Source organism: Rhinolophus ferrumequinum, chromosome 23 (genome assembly GCF_004115265.2).
Source record: "Rhinolophus ferrumequinum isolate MPI-CBG mRhiFer1 chromosome 23, mRhiFer1_v1.p, whole genome shotgun sequence".
NCBI lineage: Eukaryota > Metazoa > Chordata > Mammalia > Chiroptera > Rhinolophidae > Rhinolophus > Rhinolophus ferrumequinum.
Window position 1 is genome coordinate 34,418,025 of NC_046306.1, and position 16,052 is coordinate 34,434,076.

General features: G+C 33.5%; 1 protein-coding gene across 2 annotated transcripts in view; it reads left to right on the plus strand.

Annotated features, from left to right (window-relative positions):
* MACROD2 (mono-ADP ribosylhydrolase 2) overlaps nucleotides 1-16,052 on the plus strand; it is a 2,095,255-nt gene that overhangs the window by 74,480 nt on the left and 2,004,723 nt on the right. For both annotated transcript variants that reach the window (XR_004421812.1, XM_033094758.1), the window contains exon 3: nucleotides 8,026-8,133. Coding sequence is in view for 1 of the 2 variants with exons in the window: in XM_033094758.1 (XP_032950649.1) it covers nucleotides 8,026-8,133 (108 nt within the window). In the remaining variant the exon portion in view is untranslated. The remainder of the gene's footprint in view (nucleotides 1-8,025; nucleotides 8,134-16,052) is intronic.

Genomic DNA, 16,052 nt, shown 5'->3' on the forward strand with positions numbered 1-16,052 from the left:
GTAACTATATATATATGTGTGTGTGTATATATATAGTTACAAGAAGTGGAGTACAGCAGTAGGAATAGAGACAGTGGAAAGGTAATGGCTGTATGTGATGTCAGAGGGGTAATAGATGGGTGGAGGGGGGTTATCACTGTGTGAGGGATATAAATGATAAATGTCTAACTATTACATTGTTTTGTACACCTGAAACTAATAAAAAAATAATAATAATAATAAAAAGAAAAGAAAAAAATAAAATGAAAAAAAATGTTCACACTGATGGGTAAGCTGGACACAAACACACACTAATCTTTTTTTCCCCACAAATCAAAATCTTTCACGATTTTTCTGACATGTCAAACTATTATGAACAAACAGTTATAAAACCAATGTGAAGTTAATAACATATTATCATCAGTGTAGGACGTAGAAGGAACATTTTTTTTTAAATACCATTTTTGAATGTCGCATTGTGTTAACAAAGCCTTTCTCTTTAACCAAACTTTAGTCAGATTCCTCTAAGCCCTTTTCTTGTCTATGTCCCATTCTTGCCAGAGTTGCATGGCCCAGTTTTAGCAAGAATCCTAAGTCAATTTAGAGAGAATTTTTTACCCTGGCTATCTGGTCGTCTTCTATATCTGATCTTTGAAGCTTTTCTCTTTACCTGACTGATTGATTAGGAATTCATTGTCGAGTTAGACTCCTGAGCCAGTGCCCTGGATAACAGTCATTTGAAACATACTAAGGACAGATTTTTAATCTTAAGATTCTAAGTATACCCTCTGAAGCTGGGTTAGAGGTCCAGGCTTTTTTGTTTGAAGAGGTCTTCCTTCCTGGCTCTTTGTTTCAAGTGGAGATTCTCTCCTGGGCTGGAAAAGTTTTTCCTGGTTCTTTGAAAGTCTTCTCTGTTCTATTTATTTGGTCTTGCTTTGCCCATGGGAACTCTCAATCCACCTTCTTGAGACCCTGCTGTGCCAACTCTGTCTACTTTTTTTTCTTGTTGGCATGACTTTACTAAGAGTACTTTAGAACTTAATTGGCTTCTTTGAGAAACTTAAGATCTCCCCAAACTGACTCCTCTAAGACTTCTACCTTCCCATTGATTCCAGTCCTCTTCCTTCCTTTTACCGTGTTTCCCCGAAAATAAGACCTAGCCAGACTACGTTACGTTACGTTACATTATGACCCGGTCTTATATTGTAGCAAAATAAGACCGGGTGTTATATTAATTTTTGCTCCAAAAGATGCATTAGAGCTGATGGTCCAGCTAGGTCTTATTTTTGGGGGAAACACGGTACCACTTTGATCTTCCCTTCAGTTCCCTTGAATCCTTTGATATTGTCCCTCCTCAAACCTCTTCCTTCTTCATCCCTCTGGTCTCTCTGCAAGACTTTTCCTTTCTGACTTCAGTTCCTCATCTCCTTATAATCTAGACTAGATTATAATCACTTGAACTTTAGGCCCCTGGCTCCAATCGGGTAAGTTTATACACTTTTGGCTCCTTATTTTTATGTAGTGTGGAGAAGCTAAACATAGTCTAGTCTGCTAATAAACATGTTCTGTTGCCATGTTGAAAAGTTGCATTATAAATAGATGTCTCTAGAAATTGAGATGGTATATTCATAAAATTTGCTTGTCTGCTGCAGAATGCTGGTATGTGACAATTTACAATTGTCTACTTCTTAGTCTTCTCTGTGAAATAAAGGATACTTATGGTTAAAATTATGATTAATACATGTAAATGAAACTACTAAAAATAATAAGGATGTAGAGAAACAACCCTGTATGCAAAGTTTGCAAGGAGTGAAGGATTTTATTGTTGTTGTTAAGCTAAAGAGTCAGTTTGTCTGAAATCAAGATCACTGGTTATTCCAGAATGAAAAGAGGAAAATTTAGGAAAAAACTTGAATGGATATAGAGAGTTATAGAAGGTTTGCAGATGAGAAATTTTACATATGATCAAATTGGCTAAGATTGAATGTGTTTATTTATTAAGATTTTTTTTAATGAGCCCAATAATATACTGAATCAAAACTAGAGTTGGGTTTTCTCTCTGTTAAAATGTCGGAGATTTCTTGGATTATTGGCCTGTTCTTATTCTTTTTAATTTTTAAAAAATTATTTTTCAATCACAGTTGACATACAATGTTATGTTAGTCTCAGGTATACAACATAGTGATTAGACATTTGTACTATGGGTACTACTATGGGTATTACTCCGATAAGTCTAGTAGTACCCATCTGATATTATACATGGTAATTACAATATTATTGACTGTATTCCCTATATTGTACTTTACATCCCTGTGACTATTTATAACTGGCACTTTGTATACTCTTAATCCCTTTAACCTTTTTCACCCATTTCCTCCTACTCTCCATCCATTTAGTGACCATCGTTTTGTTCTCCGTCTTAATGAGTTTGTTTCTGTTTTGTTTGTTCATGTCATTTTGTTTTTTATATTCCACATATAAGTGAAATAACATGGTATTTATCTTTGTCTGACTTATTTCACTTAGCATATACCTTGTAGATCAATCCATGTTGCCAGAAATGGGAAGATTTCATTTTCTTTTTTTTATGGTTGAGTAATATTTCATAGTATATATGAGGTGTGATAAAAAAATATGGTGAATGTTTAAATTAAAAAAATTATTACAGTAAAAGACACACTGCAATTAATCCCCGTCAAAATACTCCCTCTCGCTTCAAACACACTTTACCTTCGTTCTTGACATTTTCTGAAGCAGTTCCGGAGGTCCTCTTTTGTGAGTGTCTTCATCCTCCATCATAACAATGCTGCGTGTCACACATCGCTTCTGGTATGGCAATTTCTGTCAAATAAAAACATTACGGTGTGTCCTCATCCACCTTGTTCACCTGATCTGTCACCGTGCAACTTCTGACTCTTCCCCAAAGTCAAAATGACCATGAAAGGAAAACATTTTGAATCGTTAGGACATTGAGGTAGCCAACGCGGCCACGACAGTGCAACTAGAGACACTCATGAAAGAGGATCCCTGGAAAAACTCAAAGGATTTGTTCTTTTGCTTCGTAAAAAAAAAAAAGTTAAAAATATTTTGCTTTACTTGATATGCTAAATTGCATAAGAAACATTGTCAAGAAGTTATGCTTAACCTTTCCTAAGGTTGTATGTTAGAAATTGTATGAAGTTCCTAGAAATTAGCCAGCACCCTTTTTTGTCAATATGTCCTGGTATAATGTATTGGTTATAATTCTAGCTATTTAAAATATCATATATCATAGAAATAACCAAATTCCTTCATCAATTGTGTTATTTTTAAAATGAACACTCTTCAGATCTTTAACCATTTTAAGTCTTTTATCATCCATAGTTTTTGTTTTATTCCGATTGTTCCCTGAAAGCTCTTGCAGTCAGCTATAGGAAAGAGTGCTTTGTCTTCAACAAAAAGTGACTATTTCAGAGCCCATGGAAAGGACTTTGACAGATTCTCTGAGGCACAGGCTTCTGAAGGCATTTTTGCTTAAATAACTTTGAGAACATACCACTAGATCGAGTAAGGATTTCCAGAGCTAATGGAGAAGCTGACTGGTCCATAAAATAGCTAACCCAAGATAAAGCAGAACAAATGCTATATGTATAGAATCAAATGCTATAAAAAGTATTTAGTAAGACAGAATAGAGAATTCAGAAATAGATCTCAGTATATAAGATTACTTAATACAGTTGTTGGTTTAATGGAATAAGAAAAGTATGTGGGTTTTTTTGTTTGTTTTAATAAATTAAACCAATGCTAAAAAAAGGTCACATGGAACTGAATAAGCTAATGAAGAATGATTATGGTTTTTATGGTTATTATTTTTAAGATTGCTGGTTCTTTAATGATTTATTTTAAGAACTCCCTTTTCCCTTTTTCTAAGCTGTTGATAACTCATGACAATTTATTAGGTTCTACTTTAATAAACAGAAATGAAACATTTATTTTTTTCTCCTTACCTAGTCTCTCCAGAATTCAGAAACTTTATTGAGTATTCTTATTTTCATGGCAATAAAATTATTGTAAAAGTTCAATAAGAATCTGTCTTCCTTATAATAGGACGTATTTGGAAACATTGATTGTATAACCAAGATTTTGACTTGAATGTTCTTATATTTGAGAAAGATATATAGAATCAAATATTATCAGACAGTTTTAAGGAAGTAAGGTTGACTATAGAGCCAAACTTACAAAGCACTTCTGGAAAAACCGGTCTGGACCTGGTTTACAGGGTTCCAGCCTTATAGATGAGTAAGAAAGGTCACTTTCTGGCAAGCCCAGAAACCATATGTTATATTAGGAGACTTGAGAAGAGAGGAATTCACCCAAATATGTAGGTATTACAGGCTAAATCTGATGGTGAGTTCTTGGCTTGGTTTCCTATCCTTGAGAAACTTAAAAGTCTGATCTGAGATTCTTTATGAAAAGTTCCAGCAAAGCAAACTCAAAAGGCCTAAGTGGTCAGTTACCATTCTTGCTGCATTTATGTAACTAATGAGGTCAAATCTAATAAAAGCACGCTTATTTTGTAAACAAGAATAAAAAGGAGGGGGTGAATTTTCATTGGAAAACTATAGTGTACTTCTGTGGATTATTAACTTCTAGCCCTATTCAATGTCTTGCACATTTTGTTAATTCTAGTTTCCTCCAATATCTGGCTACAACTCACCAAAATGTTTTCAATTTTTCTACCCTCCTTCTGGTTTGGCATCACTGAGAACTAAAACTGTCCTTTTCCTGAATCCCCGGAAGCTGAAGCTGGATGATCTGATATAGACTTCAAAGAAATCACCACAACAGATCATGTGTGGTCAACTTTCCTGCCTGTTGTTGTGTGGGCCATTCAGAAAGTTCTCTGGAACACCTGATGCCATCACCAAGGGCATTCAAACTGCAAACAATGCTTTCAACCTAGCATAAAGAAATTTTCTCAACTGTCTGCCCTCTGGACTCAAACTAGGTTTATATCACCTCCATCCATTAACCTTTATTTACCTTTTTTCATAAAAATTCCCCTCACTGAATGCCTGACTGTTCACACCACCTAATAAATACCCTCTACTACCAAATCTCAATTGATGGTTCAGTTGGCCCTTAATGAACAAAAGGCAACCTAATGAGAAATGGGCTTAACATTGATCAAAGGAGAGGAGAATGTCTCTTCTTTTCTTGAATAAGGGGAGGAACTGACAAAAACTCTCTCCTTCACTAAACTTTAGTGAGGTTCCACTAAGCCCTTTTCTCTGTTAGGCTCCATCCTTGCCCGACCTGCACAGTCCAGTTTTAGCAAGAATCCTGCTTAATCAATTTAGAGAGAATTCCCCAGCTTTGATATCACCCTAAATATCTGATCAAATTATGTCCACCCCCAACACCCCAGGTTGTATCTGATCATCCTGCCTTCAGCAAGAATCTTACATCTGTTTAATTAGAATCCCCCCTACCCCCAAAGTTTCCTTTTAGTAATTTTCCTTCCATTGACTCTCACTCTATTCCTTGGCTATAAATCCCCACTTGTCCTTGCTGTATTGGGAATTGAGCCCAGTTCAATACTGAGGTCTTTTTTCCCCTATTGCAGTCATTTCTGAATAAAATTTGTTTATACCACTTTACTGTCTAGCTCTGTTTTTTTGTTTTGTTTTTTTTTGATAATATCAATAGTATACAGTCAGGAAGAACATTTGCTGTCATATCTGCACATTGACAGACATTTCAACTTGCAGTTGGACACAGCCAGTTATATACAAAATGTGAATTGATGCTTTGCGTACATATAGAATGTCCATGAGGGAGCGATACTTGACAATTTTCTGTCCTATTTGATACTGAAAACCCAGAATATGGGAAAGATACATTGGGATCAGGGCTGATGGAACATAGTTGTGTGAAAAGGAAGACAATGCATTGCTCTTCAAGTAAAAGAAGTGGCCTTTAATGATAATGTACATTGTTATATTTACAGAGAACAGTTGGTGGTCAAAAATATGCCATTTGCTTTTGGTTTATTGTTGAAGGAAATACTGATAATTATTAATACTATCAATTGTGGCTTTTGAGTACTTTTCTATCTCTTTGCTAAACCACGTAAGGAATTGGGCAGCAAATATAAGTCTGGCTATGAGGAAAAATGATGCTCGTGAATTTTTTAAATCAGAGAAAGAAAAATATTTCTTCATGATGCTGATAGTTCTAATAAGACTATTTTGAGAAATGTACTTGACAGGTTACTGCAGTATATTCAATATTTAATGTATATTCAATAATTAATGTTGAACATTAATGCAATGTTTAGACCTTTACTTAAGACTCAAAATATCCCATTTTAAAAAATTTGCCGATGAGAGATTAGGATTTCTTTTAAGAAAATTGAACTATGGTATAAATCGTTTAAACTTTGATGCTTTCCCATACCATTATTTAATAATTTCTTACTTTTGGAGAAAGAAATACATGATTTGTTGTCACATATGTTTAAGAGTCACATTACTTGAAGTGCAATATTGCTTCATGAAATACATAATGCTTCATGCAAAAAGTGAATAAATACTTTTTAGAACTAAATGCAATTAGAGTATGTATTAAGAATCTGTTAACACTGCCTCCCAAATTGAAACAATTAAACTTTCTGCTTTCATTTGTGATATGCTTATCAATTTAATGCCTGGTGGAATTCTGAAACTCATCATGAGTGAGAAGTCTTTATAATTTCTAGGTTCAAATAGGCCAAATATCCAGAATTTTCTAACAAATCCACTAAATATTTGTTGTCATCCAACAATCTTTAACTGGAAATCAGGACTTTCTAATTTGGTAAAAGCAGTAAGAATAGAAACTGATTGGATGTGGAATTCAAGGTTTTCTGTCTCAAAGATTTTGTCATTGGGCTAGTCACTGACAGCTTGATAAGAGCACACAAAATCCAATCTCTTTCACTAATAGGAAATAATAATAATTATAATAATAATAAATATATTGATACTTTATTCAAAACAACTTTTTCTTTGGCTATTGAGTCCCAAAGATAATTTAAGTGATTTGTAACCTATAACCTCTAATTCCCCAGGTATCTCAAAATTGCATGCTTATCTGAGCGTGTCATAATGAATTAATAGCATTATCTTCCCCACTGAAAGATTTGCACAGATCATAACTACTTTAAGAAGTATGAGTTCATAAATCAGCTTTCCTAGAGGTATATTAAAAAAGCTCTTTAAACATAGAAATTTAATGTATTTTAAAATATTAATTTCATACAGCTTTGTTTTATATGCCTTAACATTACTATTTGTTAAATGAAAATTCAAGTTATAGTATTGCTCTAAAACATTTAGAAATATGTCAGGTTTTAGAATGTAATGTTTTGACTTATTTTAATTTACACTAGCTTGCTGGCAGTTGTGTGCAGGACAGAGAGCTATTTCTCTTTTAAATCTCGCAGCGCCCTCTGGAGTGAAACACAATTTGTTAAGAAAGGAGTAGTTTCACACATTTAAATATTCTTGATTCCATTTCATTCTGAGGGACAGTTTGTTACTTAGCAGTAGCAAAGAGCTGAACCTAAATTTTTTTGGTCTGTGTAAATATTCTTTTCAAGGGTGACTTTTAGGTAACTGGAACAAAATAGAAATAAGCTCATTCACTGTGAAATTTTATTTTGTCTTACTTAGTATTTGCACATTTTTTTCCTATCTCCTTGTGAAGCTAGTGGTACATAATTTTATTTTAAAACTGGTGTTTTAAAAATAATCGTACATATCGAATTTTTTGTTGACTAATATAACATGTCTAAATTTATTGAATGCCTATTAATATGTATACTACATTTGTATTGAGAAATACATAATACATAGTGGAATAAGCCACATCCCTGGCTTATTTATTTATTCATAAATGTAAAAATACATTTATTTCCATTTGTATAATGTATCAGTATGACTTATATTGGTTTTTATATAAAAATTGTCTTTATTAAATTAATTAAGAATATTACTATTAATATATGTTACTTTTTTATTACAGAGGAAAATCCTCAGGAAACATCGCAGGTGAAGAAAAGTTTGAATGAAAAAGTTTCTCTCTATAGAGGTGACATCACATTGCTAGAGGTAGATGCTATAGTCAATGCGGGTGAGTAGATGATTTTTTTTGTGATGTATTTGTTATCTGAATATTTATTATTTAAAATATGTTTTCATAAACAGGAATATAACTATTTTAGAAAAAACATATCTTTCTGGTATAGAAATGTCTTCTGTGTTTCCCTTCTTGATTAAAAACATTGAGGATTTATTTTGTTTACGGGCCGCAGTTAATGTGCTGACTCTACATAGTATCCATACTAAGTTGAGACTAGGATACTGGACTGCTGAAAAGTGACAGATTGTTGCAGCAAGTTCTTTGGAAAGAAATTTAGTAGCTATATTATTGTTGGTTTTATGCTGGAGTTAACAATTGGCCAACATAAAAACAAGTTCATCAGACATTGAATTACATCAGACAAAAGTAAAATATAAAGAATTTTTTTCTGTGATTTCTAAACCTCAGTTATTTGGTTTCAACTTTTCATGTTAGTTATGAAATGCTTTGTTTTAATTATTTTAATAATTAAGTAATTTTCATGTTTGAGCATTGGGAAAATAACAGTGTTATTTATAGTGGTCTGTATCTCGTATATTTTATTACGTGGCTACATATCAACAAATACGTAATAGTTGTATTTCTATAAAAATAAATGTTGACTTTGTTCAAAAAGATGTTTTCAATAAGGGGAAGAGGACTATTGTAATAAGAGAAGGGAGAATACTGCAATGGGAAGACACACTCAACCATGAGATCTATAAGCATCTCAAAGGACAAGCAGAATAGGGCTTTTCTTTTAGAGAGGAGAGTAAACAGGCTAGACAGAATTGGGTGTGAGGCAATGGGATGGTTGGGTGGGATGATCAAGCAGTTGATCAGGGCATGTTTTTCCCTGAGGTCAACCTACACTTGAGAGCGGTCATTAAGGAGGGTTGTACATCTTCCATTCTCGAGGATGGGCCAAAGCTCAGGGGCTTGGAGGAAGGAGAGAATCCTGCCTAAAATTTGATCAGATCCAGACACTGACCAACCAGAATGGTCAATGGGGACAAGTAGTTCAACTAATCATTTATGAGTCAAAGAATGGGAATTTGGAGGGTCTGTGCCTTGGCCTTGTCATAGGTTACAAGTGAGTTTTATTTAAGTCATATTGGGGAAAATGGTTCTTTGCAGTAAGTTGTTTCTTGAATACAAAAGGGGAGGGGTTAATTTCTTGAATGTCCCTGTTTTCCAGGGGTACAGTATTGTCTTAAGGTTCCCCCTGGTGATGACTAAATTCACACAGGATAGTAGGAACATGCCTTGGTAGATAAACAGAAGGGTCTCATGGAGAACTGGAACATTGTTCATGATATAGCTTAGTTCTGGTGACTTAGAAGGAAGTCTGGAAGTCTAGTCAGCTTATTCCTCCCTCAGCCTTGGCTGCTTTGTACCATATATCTGCTTTGCCATAATCAGAGCTCAGTTCTTCTCTTTCTCTTCTGATACGTCTGTACTTCCTTTCTCCTCTGCTACCTCTCTAAAATGTAAAACCCTTTATGAGAAGGTATCTATTTGGGTTGTTTTGTTCATGATATAGCTTAGTTCTGGTGACTTAGAAGGAAGTCTGGAAGTCTAGTCAGCTTATTCCTCCCTCAGCCTTGGCTGCTTTGTACCATATATCTGCTTTGCCATAATCAGAGCTCAGTTCTTCTCTTTCTCTTCTGATACATCTGTACTTCCTTTCTCCTCTGCTACCTCTCTAAAATGTAAAACCCTTTATGAGAAGGTATCTATTTGGGTTGTTTAATGTCCACCCAATATGAATCAATCCTCTGAATAGAATTCCATCTTCAGGTTACCTCACAGGCTACAGGTCTCCCTTATATCTAGTCTCTACAGAGTGTTCGTCTGTGGCCTGGGTATCAAGATGCTTTTCTCTGATCTGTGGGGCCTCTGGAGAAGACAGGCCCTTGAAAGAATCTCACGAACTTTTCTCTAGTACAGAGGTTTATTCAGATATCACTGTAATAATTATGTCATCAGTGATTTATTATGCCCTATTCTATTAATATGTGAGTTTTAACTTTAAATTCTACATTCTATTAATGTGAGCTTTAATTTAAAAAAATGTAAAAGGTCATCTATATCTATCTATCTATCTATCTCTCTATCTATCTATCTACCTACCTATCTATTTATCTACCTATCATTATGTACCACCAACCTTTCTTGTAATTTTTAGCCATTGATCCAAGTTTCCAAATTTTGCTCTGTGGAACACAACAGATACATGTATTTTCTTCTTAAATACCTGAAGATGACTTTCCTGCGTTGTCTCTTTTTTATTATTAACTTAATATTGAATTTGCCATGTTACTAATAATAGCAGTAATTATGGTTTTTCTTGGGTTTTATTAAATGTATATATGTTTATCTCCCTATTGAGGCTACAGACTAGTGTCTTTCATTTTTTATGTCACCTCCCAAAGCAATGACTAGCCCTCATGTTCTTAATAAATACTTGATACTGTATATTTGTTAAATTGTACTATATGCAATTGAATTTTTAGCAAAAGCACCTATGACGAAAAGCACATTCAGCATTGGGGACTTGACACAGTGAACCAGTTTGGCTCTGATTTTAAGACTGATTTATTTGATCTATAAATAAAAATAAAAAAAACAATTGTTGCTGTTATTTTTTATTGAAATAAAATAAAATGGTGTGAAACAGGAAAACATCACTAACATGAAAACATTTGATCACTATTTTGGTTCTTTCTGCTTGCCTGTATGCATACTTTTTTTTTTCATAGCTGCCGCATAGTGTACAAGGATTTGATGAATCATAGGAAAGCAGGTAGCAACTTGCACTCACTCTCAAAAACTATTTGGCACCTTTAGCTCCCCTCTCTGGCTGAGATAATTGCAATCTGGCTATGTTCTGTGTCTCACAAGAACAACCTCATCAGGAAGTACCTGGGTAGATGGAAGAGATGCCAAGTGTACAGTGTAATGACTCTCTTTATAGCTTTCTGCTGTGCAGTTTGTTTGCCTGGTGTGTAAGGAGATAAACAGCTGTTAACCTTTCAGGTGAACAAGGCAACATGGCAGGAAACTCTAGCGCTGCCTCTACTGAGAGGGGAATGAGAGGCAGTGCCTCCAACTCAAGGTGCCAAAGCAACCCAGTCATCACTTTCTATCAAATTTCTAAAACTTTCTTTACATGTCCATATTAGTACATTGGACTGCCTGGTTTTAGTTGCCAAGAATAAAATTATTTAATATTTTAATTTTTTCCTAATAAAGTGCTTTTTGAATTTCCATAGATTTCTTGAAATGTGACCCAGGGTGAGCCTCCTATATATTATATTCTCTGTACGAAAAAAATGCATATTTGGTATATTTTAATAAAACAGATTTTGAAGGCAGTAGGGTACATGGGGCAGTAGCACAAGTCTTAGACTCAGGCAGACTCAGGTTCAAGTTCAGGTCTCATACCTAGGGTCATTCTTTGTTTAAAAATTTTATGCCGAAATTATACTATACTATACTATACTATACTATACTATACTATACTATACTATACTATACTATACCATACTATATATTGCAAAAGTAATACAGAATTCTTTTTACCCTTCACCTTCACCTGTGTAAGCCTGCCCCAAAGATGACACCATATGGCTATAATACAGTATCAAAACCAGGAAATTGACAAAGATAGATTACTTTTTTTTTTTTTAATGTGTGCGTATGTATGTTTTTTTTAAGAAGGGCACAGTTCACAGTGGCCCATGCGGGGATTGAACCGGCAACCTTGCTGTTATCAGCACCATGCTCTAACCAATTGAGTTAACCGGCCACCCCAAATTACTTTTAACTAGACTATAGACCTTATTGAATTTTAAGTATTTTCAACCTGCATTCATGTATGTGTAGTTTTATGCAATTTTGTCCCATGTATAGATTCATGTAACTATCACCACAATAAAGATGCAGAACTGTTCCATTGTCATGAAAGAACTCTCTCATGTTACCTCTGTAGTGTCACTCACCTCTTTGCCTTTCCCCCGTTCTCCATCTCTACAGTTTTGTCATTTTACGAATATTACATAAATGGAATAATATAGCACGTAAACTTTTGAGATTGATTTTTTTTCAGTAAACATGAAACCTTTTATGTGCATTCAGGTTGTTATATATACCAGTACTTCATTCCTTTTTATTTCTGAGTAGTAGTCCATTGCATGGATGTATGAAAATTTGTTCAACCATTCACCCATTGAAGGACATTTGGGTTCTCTTCAGTATTTTGCTATAACCAATCGAGCTGCCATAAAGATTCATGTACAGGTTTTTGTATGTAGCAACATACAGGATGATCTGTTTTCTGTGACTAGGTCCTTGTATTATTTTGTACTAAGCCTATTTGTCAAAGAGTTTTGGTCTTTGCCAGAGCTTGGGGGAGAATACATCAATCTAATTAGTTTAGTATTATACTATTAGAGATAATTTCACCTGTATCACAATTACAAAAATACTTTGTAGCAGATATGATTTTTATTCATTTGTGAATTATAGGTTGTGTAATGAATAAGTGGTTAACTTTTCCAACTCTAATGGGTTGGCTTTGGCTAAAGATTAATTCAATTTTCTATAAAAAGGATTTTTTAAAGTGGAAATTGAGGAAGGTTGATCTGTTTATTTTGGTTATTCCTGTACCCACTCCAACATGCCAAGGACAGGTACATTTACATTGTGGTTATGTATAGAGAGCTTGGAGTCAGATCAACCATTATTTAAATATGCGTCTTCAACTTGCTGGCCACGTGCCTTTGGAAAATTACTGAATCTTTCTGAGCCTTAGTTTGTTCATTGGTAAAATGGAGATAATAATAGGGGCTGCTTCACAGGGCTGTTGTGAAAATCAAGAGTTAATGTATACAAAGCACTTCACACAGTGCCTAGTATGTAGATACACTAATAAATGGTAGCAGAATTGTGCTGTTTAGTTCTAATATCAGAAAAAATGTCTTTTCCTGTGAATGTTACAAGGTAATCATACATGCTTTTCAAGTCTTAAGCACAGATAGACATATGACTAACTAAAAGGGTTTATTCTATGTCCCTCAACTTTAGCTATTATAATGTTTACTTGAATTCTGTTCAGGAAATGTTGTCCAATTCTGAGGCTTTATAATAAAAGCCAATTTTCTACAACATTGTTGTTAATTTATATGGACTAATGGCCAAGGTAAAGAGTTGTTTTAGTTTACTTTAGTGATTAAATGTTTTTACTGCATTAATTGAATGTTATAGTTGTGTCAAAAATTGACACAGTGACGTGATTGGATAGGCATTTAATAGGTGGATATAATTTAATTAAAAGAAAAGTTGATATAGAATATCTGAATATTTACTTAGGTAAATCAGGTAGTATGATGGAAGAAAGTTTAATTTCTAGAGGTTTCTTTAATCACCTCCACTCACAATAAATGTTAATTTTATGAAGTTTTATTCCTCATTGATTTTCTGTATTACATATTTTTTCTTTTAACATTTTGTTGAGCATTAATAGACATAAAACACACACAAAACTGTACAGCTCAATGAATTTTCACAAATTGTCACATCTGTGTCACTATCTAGATAAAAAAGCAGAACTTTACCAGTGCCCTGGAAGAGCCCTTGGCATCCCCTGATATCCTGTGGTGAATACACGGTAGTGTATTCACTGTCCTGACTTCTAGTAGCATAGATTCGTTTTGCCTGTTTGTATATTTTTATATAGATGGAACCATGTAGTATATACTCTTCAGTGATTACCTCTTTTAGTTCACCATTATGCTTGTAACATTTATCTATGTTGTTGTGTATAGATGATCATTCATTATCAAATAATATTTCATTTTGTGCATATACCACAATTTATATATCCAATCTACTGTTGATGGGCATTTAGGTAATTTCTAGTTTGGGTCTGTTAGTACTGAAAGGAATATTCTACCACATTTGTGTGTGTGTGTGTGTGTGTGTGTGTGTGTGTGTGTGTGTGTTTGTGTAGATATCTGTTTTTGTTGGTTCTATAGCAGAGTGGATTGGCTATACCATAGGTTATACATATACATATATATACGTATATATATATATGCATATATCATAGCCTCAGTAAATTACTGCCATGTGGTTTCAAAGAGGGTGCATCACTTTATACTTCCACTAGCAGTGTATGAGAATGCCAATTGCTCTATATCCATGTCAATACTTGATATTTTCTATATTTTTTAAAAAATAGTACATGACATAGGTTAAGTAGTCATATTTTAATGAATATATAAAATGTGCTATGATAAGTCAACTTTTATAGCATTTTGTAGCTAACAATTCATCTTAAGTCTTGTGTAACTGAAGAATAATAAAGTAAAAAACGTAAATGCTATTTTCCTGTAGCTGAGGATGAGAAGGTGGGGTTGTTGTATGCAGTTCCTTATTGGGATTATGAAAACATAAATGTTATACATTTTCCTCCTATAGATAGCGGCACTTAGGAACAGATAAACTATCATACTATAAAGATACTATTACTTCTACTACTAGTACGACTACTACTGTTATTACTGCTACTACAGTTCTTTTTTGGGGAAGACCGAAAACACACAAAACAATTTTAGAAATGATAGTCTCAAACCTACATTTAGGAAAAAAAGCAATGTCAGGGAAAAACCTCATAAGATCTATTTCCACATGTGAGATATTTCACAAAGCCTGTCATTTTGCTGAACATAGATATAAAAAAATCCTGCAATGTAGTCTGAAAGCCACATTCAAAATAGGGTTATATCAATAGTTTGCTGTTACATCATAGGTATGCCTTATCAATAAGACTCTTTTAATATCTTATAGTATTGGTAATTTAAAAATGTATAATATTTTTGTCTGAATATAACATTAATGCATGTTTATTGAGAAAATTGGAAAATACATATAAAAGTATAGAGAAATAAGATATGTCAAATTTTATTCCAGAAGTCACCACTATTAATACTTGTTTTATATCTTTTTTTTAGTTAAATTTATTGTAGTGGCAATGTTTAATAAAATTACATAGGTTTCAAGTGTACTTGTCTATAAAACATCATCTATCTATCACATTGTGTGCTCACCACCCAGAGTCAGTTCTCCTTCCGTCACTATATATTTGATCCCCTTTACCCTCTTCTATCATTCCTCTTTACCCCCTTACCCTCTGGTAACCACTAAACTGTTGTCTTTGTCTATGAGTTTTTGTTTCTTTGTTCATCTTGTTCCTTTGTTGCTTTCAGTTTTATGGGGATAATATACACAATGGAATACTACTCTGCCATAAGAAAAGATGAAATAGTGCCATTTGTGACAACATGATGTTTTATAGCTTACAATCTTTAAAATGTATGTGTAGAGCTATAGATTATATACTTTACAACAATACTATATGTGCTATATTTATACTGAACCTGCTTTTCATCCACTCGTATACATATCATTTTCCGTATCCTTAAATGTTAAGAATATGATTGTAAATGATTATTATTCTAATTTTTAATTTTTATAAATAAAGCTATAATGAAGGTCCTCGTGCCAAAATTTTTATAAGCATCTCTGATTATTTCTTCAAAATATATTACTTAGAAGGAATTACTAGGTAAAAGGCTATACTATTTTTAAAAAATAATTTTGATATCCATTGTTTCTTACAATGTTATACTTTCTCAAGGGTGATATATGGGTACAAATTCTTTTAAATACTGGGTTACATCATTATAAAATCAAGCCTACAAGTTTCATAGTGATTAATGTTATCTAATTTATTTTATTAGTAGTGATATTGAATGCTTTTTCTTATATTTTTTGGCAATTTTTGTGTTCTTTTCTAATTTCATGGTCATATTTCCTGTAACGCTCTTTATAGGACATTTGTCTTTTTTAACTGGGGGAAGTTTATT